We start from the raw sequence: 7,795 nt of genomic DNA on the forward strand, positions 1-7,795 counted from the left end.
AAGCCAAAAACTTTCATGCAGATATGGATTGAATTTGTCCTTCTTAGTATATGTAGGAGTGTGTGTTTTCTTTAGTGTGTTTCATGCTCGTGTTTCACCACTGATTGTATTTGGGAGCTCTAGTTCCATGGCTAAAAGGCAAGAAATTAACTTCTTCTGCAAGTGCTGCAGAGAAATTCAGGTTCACCTCAGAATGTTTAATGTCACCGTGGCACTGTGTGCCAGGAAAACAGTTGCAGTAAAGAAACGAAGCAACTTTTTAAAAAAAACCCGAAAGTACAAAAAAAATCTTCAGCGTAATTAGAATTTTGACTATTTGCCATGAATTTCACATCTGGTTCTGTGTAAACCAGCAGCAATATATGCATTTTGTTGCTTACTTTATTTTTTTCTCTGGGCACTGTGATGCTTCTATATAATATTGTTCTCCCATTTTAAAACCACTGTGTTGAGGTAATAAGTATTGTTGGGAGCTACATACCTATAGAAACAGATCCTTCCCTGGGATCTCACAGGAGTGAGAGTCCATGAGCCCACTCCTCTTCAGGCTTTCAGGTGCTGCTCCTTTCCTCTGCCTGTCTCTGACCTTACCTCACGAGGATGCTGAATCCACACAGAAAGATGTTGAGCAGGCTGAAACCAAATGCCAAATTGATCAGGCAGAACTAGAAATGACAAAAACGTGCTGTTACAAGACCCTGGAGTTTTCTTACAATAAATTTTCTTAGATAAACTGCATGCCTGTTTTCTTCAAGCATCACACTAGCATTCATGATCACACTATGGGATCTCACATAACTGGTGGAATTCAGCAGTAACCCACCATAATCATGTGCCTCACAGATGAGAAAGAAAAAGTGCTTGAGAAGCAGTTTGGCCATCCCTACAACCTGTAGAAATTAATCACTTCTTACTTCTGTAGCAGTTTTGAAAGGCACCTTTCTGATATGGAAGAGGGATGGAGTCTTTCCCTCCATGAATTTCTGATCTGTGAGCTCAGTCACAGCAGGAAAGAAAAGTAATTTCCAGTGATATTCTCAAGCATGTACCACATTCAGTAAGCTCAGACAACTGCCCAACCTGCAGTGGCTACAGCAGTGGGAGAAGTTCTTGATACACACTGTTGAAATATTCAAAACCCATATAAATACGTGTTTGCTTTCACAGCCTTGATGACTGGAGCTGAGGCAAGAACAGTCACAGAGCTCATGCTGGACTTAGTCATCCCACCCACATGGTCTAGTTGTGGCTTCATGAAGCCCAAACAACAATCCCACCAGCATCATGGCATAACCAGAATACAGTTTTGGTCAGAACAGAAGTAGCTTGTTACTACAGCTCAGAGTGACAGCCTCTAGCCAAACAGGGCCCCTAGGTTTATATACCTGTAGGTTATATGGCTCGTTCTTCACCAAACTGTGTCAGATAGTGAGAGCTGAAGAAAACTGCAACAAGGAGTACCCTACAGCAGAATTTGACAGGTCACACAGAATGATCCTAATGACCCATTCTGAGTAGGGAGTTCAGCTTGGGCCTCTGCTAACTTCCCTCATTGCTGTTGCTCCATGAACATATGGAGTACAAATGTGTCTTTAAAAAAGCCTTTAGTTGAGCAGATCAAGTTCTTCAGGGCTTGGGCCTGTGACATGGCTTTTGGGAAACAACCCTGAGCTTTGTTCAGTAAATTACCTGGGATAGAATTAGTTTTACTTTCTAAAGGTTGTTCTTAACACATCTTTCCTGGGTTTCATCAATCTTCTGTTTTCCTCCTCTTCTGACCCCCAGGTTGAGCTCATGCCCTTTTTGCCTTGAGGCCCTCGGGTGAGCTCCACAGGTATTATGCAAGGGAAGAGTCCATTTTCAGCTGAGGTGTGAACTCAGGACATATCCTCAAGCAGGCTCAAAAGCATCAAAGGGGCGTTTCCATTCTCTGGACAATTGTCAACCTAAGGCTGACTGGACCCTTAAAGGCTTCAGGTCCCACTCACTGAAGCCAATATAAACTTTTATTTTCATGCCAGTGGTTTGGGAATGGGCCTTAGTTACAGAAAGTAACTTACAAAAGCAGGATACATTCTTCAAAATAGTATTTCTGATCAAGCTAATCTAGGTCTAGTGAGCCAAAGAGCCAGCTGGAGCTCACTTGTGAGATACCTGGGCACATCCGGCTGTAGACATCTCACGGGCTGAAACTGCACTCCTTAGAATTACTATGACCACCCCAAAATCCTGTGAAGTTAGGAGCAGATGTGACAGCCTTTGGGGCCAATAACCATTCCTAGCAGCATTATCAGACACTCCACATCTGTTTCAAAAGGAAACAAGATTTCACTCTGTCTAATTAGTGGGAATAATTCTTCAAGAATAGCCAAGGTTCCTGAAGATTCCTCTTCATTAAACTTTCATATAAGAAAAGTTAAGGACAGGTACTCCGAGATCAAACTCAGTAGTGTCTTACTGCCAAAGAGGGAAATACTGTTGTACCATTTATATGAGCTGGGGACGGGAATATTGGCTGTCCACAAAGTGAAAGAATTTACAGTGCAAGTACCAGCAGGAAAACCATCAGCATATTCTCAGTCGCATGATCACCCTTCAGAATGAGGTAAAGAAGGAAAAACTGCATTTGTTTTGTTTCCAGCACCCCAAAATACCACACAATTATGACACAGTGCTGCCATTTTTTATCTTGTAATTTTTTCCACTTCAAATGCAGTTTCAAAAAAATACTTCTATGCATGCACATAGAACACTGATTTGTTGCAGCCAAGTACTTCAGTTAAATGAACCAACATGCAGACAAGTAATTTTCATTGATTTTAATTTTAAATACTGTTCAAGAGTAATATAAAAGTTCCAAGTTTGTCTTTCAGACTAATCGTTGTTTGGTTCTCTCTCCACCCAAAAAATCTTCAGTGAAGTTACTTGATGCATCTTTCAGGTAACACTGTTCAGAAAGAACTTCAAATGACAGAATTTATGCTTAGGTTTTCCAAAAGAGAGGGTTCTGTGTCAGACGTCTCTGGAAGTTCTCATACCTAGAAAAAAAAAAAACCAACAAAATAACAGCTGCTGCATATAAAATTGTTGTGGTTTTTTTTTAAGGATACAAATAATCAGTCTATGCAGAGAACATGATAAAATACATCTACTCCACATCAGCAAATTAGTAAATCCCAAATACTCCTTTCCAATTCCATATCAAGAATATTCACAGATAGACTTGTGTATTTTAACAGATGTATTTCATTAAAGCAGTATCCCAGAGGAGGCTCATTCAAGCTTAGTAAAATTGTAAGTGAATTTAGATTGGATATTAGGAAAAATTTCTCCACTGAAAGGGCTGTCAAGCACTGGAACAGGTTGCCCAGAGAAACAGTGGAGTCACCATCCCTGGCAGTGGCAGAAAGACATGTAGACGTGGGCTTACGGATGTAGCTTAATGCTGGACTTGGCAGCATTAAGTGAATGGCTGGACTCGATCTTAGAGGTCTTTTCCAACCTAAAGGATTCTATGATTCCATGAATTAAAAGTAGTTGTTTTGTGCATAATATTTCTTGGGTTACGAAATCAAAGTTTGGGCAGGTACAAGTGTGAATATGAGGCTGCTCATCATCTTAATAATCAGGCCAGGTATCTCACAGAAAAACCCCAGTAAAACCAAACTAAGAAAACATGATGTCATTTAGGGATACACTGTAATACTGGGAAAAACAAGGCAACACCACTGCTTCTGAATCCAGTTCAGATGTCCCTGTACTACTCCTTCAGCGCTTCTTCATCTAGGATGCAGAGCCAGCTTAGCACCTCTCAGTTCCTAGGACAGTGGAGATGAGCTAACGTGCCTGACAGACTTGAGCAGGCTGGCACAGAGACCACAGCCTGCAATTCCGGATTGCTTCCTCATAGGCTGTGCACCCTGCTCCCAGGTAAGGAAGAGGGGGCTGCAGGCAATTCCGCACTCAGGCTGTGCATCCATTTGCCTTGCAGTTCTAACAGAAACCTTGAGACAATGGAGTCCCCATTACTTTTCCATCCTCGCCAAGTAATTCTAAATTCCACATCCCTTATATATGGTAATGTTTTAGTAAAATCAAATGAGGAAATATAATTCTCTAACACATAATGGAAACATGTATGCACACATGCTGTCCTAATTTTACTTTCCACACTCACAGAAACAAGCAAACCACAAACTGAACATCAGAATTCACTGTTGACCCACAGTGAAGAAATAGGCCAAGTATACAATTTCTGTGCCCTTCTAAAAGAAAAAAAATTACGAAGCCTATAGGCTCTGACACATGAAAATTTAAAAACCCCTTTTAATCCCCACAAACCTAAGATGTAAGGAATCAAAAGGTACTGCCAATGAAACAAAAAAAACAACAACAAAAAAAAGCTTTCCTACACCTCATAGTTCTTAGCCCAACTCAAATGAGAAGAGACTCAAAAGGGTTTAAACCATTTCAGCCTGATCCACACTGACTACTCTCAGAGACCTTATCCATCTATGTTCATGGAGTGCATAGTTACCTTCTAAACACAGGAGATCTGCATCAAGTTACACTTCCAAAGAAAATATATGGCTTATATTAACTTATTTATGAGATCTGTACTAATGATAAAACTGTGTTCATATAGCCTAAAATGCTGATTTAAAAAGGGTTCAGGTTAATACTATAGAGGCTAAATAGAGCCAAACTGATAGGAAGGAAATTTTCAGACATCCTCAAGGACTGCCTGCAGTTCACTATTTATCTCTAGACTACACAGGATATTCCCAGACAGTTATTTCTTAACCAGTCCTCGGAAAACAACTCTCAGAGAGACTTGTATTTACACTCAAGGATCTTGGTGACAGAACCAGGTCAACTAGGAACATGATTTCTCCATCACTCACATATTCTTAAATAATGCACCTATGCTGCAACTACGTCTAGGAAGAGACTAAATATAACAAGTAAGCACAAATTGACAAGTATCAGTGTGTTCCATCTTCCCACAACTCCAGAGCGTTTGCATTACCAGTAACTGAGTGCAAATCCACATATATCAAGGGCAACATTTCTAGAAGCAAAAAAAATTCATAGGTTGTATAGCACTTTTCTAATAAAAAAGCTGACAATTAAATATAAAAACAGTGGACAGGACCTCTCTATACTAGAGATAACCAAGAACAAACACTTTTTAAACATTTTTGCTTCATCTCACTGTACAGCAGCATTCAATAGTTTGAACAATATTATTGAACAGTGTTCAACAGTATTGAACAGTAGTTCAACACTTAGAAATCAGATGTTTTAATAATGCCTACTACAGATCATTGCCATTACCATTTCAGAACTACATTTGCCGGAATGAAAGCTTCAGAAGGATTTGGGGTCATCTGTGCCTGAGTAACAGCAAACGAGGAAGCAAAGTTATAGAAGTTATCCAACATCTTTTGAGTGAACTGAAATAAAAAAAAAAGACATTTTAAGGAAGTTATTTTTTTCATTTTGAACTTTTGTGCAAATGTTTAACAGATACACAATTGCTATATGAAGTAAAATTAGTATTGTCATTTAAAACACAATTGGACAGTGGATAAAGTAGATCCAGGGACATCCATTTTAAATTGATCAAAGCATTTTAATTCTCAGTCTTGCCCTCAGATACATCCCGTATCCATAAATCACTTTCAGTATCTCCACTTGCCCTCTCCCTGCTCTATTTCATCCAACTGGATAAACAGCTTTGGGAAAGAACATTTTCTGTTTGTGAAAAAGAAGTGATGCAGTGACAAGAGGTGTCCCTCTCTGCCAAATTAAACCATCAGAAGACCTGCAGACCAGGTCAATGCTGCCATTCCAGCTACCAGCACAACACTAGTTGTTAAACCAGCTGAAAATTCTGCAGTCTCTCTCGTTACAACTCATCAGACTCCAGTGACAGGGCAATTTCCTTCAGCATTCACCACAGAAGGACTGCTATCCCGACATCCTTCGCCACAAAATCTTGCAGGGGAAAACATGAAAAAGATACACAGGACACTCCTAAACTGTAGGATAAGGAAACAAGAGTGAAAGAGAGGCCAAGAAATAGCAAGTCCCATATGCAGAGGTTGAGGTTGTAGGACATTCCCAGCCAGTCTATAAATACACAAGTTTACGGTACTTCCTTATTTCCCCTATTCTTTTTATTAAAAAAAAAAAAGCTATGCATTTTGATGGGAGGACAGGCCATTTTCATAGAAAATGAATGCAGTGAAATGATGCAGGAAAACTGAACCTGAGTCAATATAGGCACAGTCCTGTGTGCGTTGTGTGCCTCCTCCACCTGCTCTGACAAAAGGAGCAGAAGAAATGATGTCCCGGGAGCCTACCCTCAGTCTCACCCCACTCACATGCAGAACTCTATAGTTTTGTCCTACTTTCCAAACAACCTTTTTTATATATAACTACACATAATTAAAACCCGGCATATTCAATCATAAATCTTCATGAAACTTACTAGAAATGTAATGGGAGAGCAACTCCTTAACTTAGGGTAGCAACAGAAGATTTTGCCTTTAAAAAGATATTCTTATTGCTATAATGTAGCAGTTTCAAACAGATGATGTTAAATATTAAATGAAAGCCATTAGTCATTCACAAACATGCTCCCAGTCATATATGCCCTTCCTCTGCAATCTACTCCCTCAAAGGTTTCCTTCAACTTTGATATCATGCATTTTCTCTATAGGAATAACTATTACTTGAACCTTTGGGTCAAGTGCATTTCTTGAAGGCAATATATGATTTCAGTTAAGATGCTACTTTTAACAGAAAAATCTACCTAACTGAAAATAACATTTGTAAAAATGTTATACAATCATGAGGTGGGTTTTTTTCTTTAAATACTGTTTTCAGAAAAATCTATGAGCACCCTTGCAAATGACCTGAAGTGGTCACATTATTACTTCATGACTTAACTACTGCTCTAATGCAAATTGGTGAATCAGAAATATTTAGATGCTATATGCCCCTAACAACTCCAGAAAAGCTCAATTAACTGTACTATACAAAAGTAGCTGTTGGTCAACTCCTAGTCATGGTAATTTTCTCCAAGAGACATCACCTATTTGCAGCTATAATGTATATAAACTGCAAAAGAACATCAGCTACAGTATCAGGATTACTGTTCCAATTACCAGTCTACCTCAGCAACCTGGAAGGAAAGTGAGAAAGAAAAAAAGGCCTGAAGAAAAGCCTCACCAACTGCTGATATGTTAAAAGATAATGCCAGAGCTGTCAGTGTTAGGGAAATCATGACCCACCATGCAGGTCTAGCTTGCCTTGAACTGCTGTTAGACGGTCAACTAACTGCCAGAGCTGGTTGTGGATTTCCAGAGGTTCAAACTAACAGGCTGAGTAAAAAAATGGCACATGTTGGAGCGCAAGGCCTGATCCACAGAGAAAGAACTGGAAAAAAGAAAAATCTTTCTGTGGGGGAGGGTATGATCCTGTAGTTCTGCAGAGCTACACCAGAAGGATTTCTCAAGGGTCAGTGGTACACTTGGATATCTATTTGTGTCTATGTCCAGCTCTGCCTTGACTTTTAGTAATTTTTGACCATCCCTGCAAATCTATGCACTGGAGTTTCAGCATCTATAAATGACCCTGAGATTAGCTCAGTTGGTTAAGACTTGGTGGTAATAACACTGAGGCCATGAGTTCAATCCCCTGTATGGGCCACTCACTTAAGAGCTGGACTCAATGGTCTTTCTGGGTGCCTTCCAACTCAGAATATTCTGTGATTCTGACCAAAGAT

General features: G+C 39.7%; 1 protein-coding gene across 7 annotated transcripts in view; it reads right to left on the reverse strand.

Annotated features, from left to right (window-relative positions):
• Nucleotides 1-2,804: 2,804 nt before the first annotated feature.
• The window catches only part of HIKESHI (Hikeshi, heat shock protein nuclear import factor), a 10,408-nt gene continuing 5,417 nt past the window's right edge, over nucleotides 2,805-7,795 (reverse strand). For 3 of the 7 annotated variants that reach the window (XM_017819685.1, XM_017819690.1, XM_017819686.1), the window contains 2 exons: nucleotides 5,338-5,456; nucleotides 2,805-3,038 (listed from right to left, as the gene is read on the reverse strand). In XM_017819685.1, coding sequence (XP_017675174.1) covers nucleotides 2,984-3,038; nucleotides 5,338-5,456 — 174 coding nt within the window. In that variant the 3' untranslated portion in view covers nucleotides 2,805-2,983. Of the gene's footprint in view, nucleotides 3,039-5,337; nucleotides 5,457-5,614; nucleotides 6,045-7,319; nucleotides 7,447-7,795 lie in introns of those variants that run through there. The other 4 variants (XM_017819687.1, XM_017819688.1, XR_001875607.1 and 1 more) reach the window with 3 other exon arrangements.

The sequence above is a fragment of the Lepidothrix coronata genome, unplaced genomic scaffold (genome assembly GCF_001604755.1).
Source record: "Lepidothrix coronata isolate B3197 unplaced genomic scaffold, Lepidothrix_coronata-1.0 Scaffold76, whole genome shotgun sequence".
Classification (NCBI taxonomy): domain Eukaryota; kingdom Metazoa; phylum Chordata; class Aves; order Passeriformes; family Pipridae; genus Lepidothrix; species Lepidothrix coronata.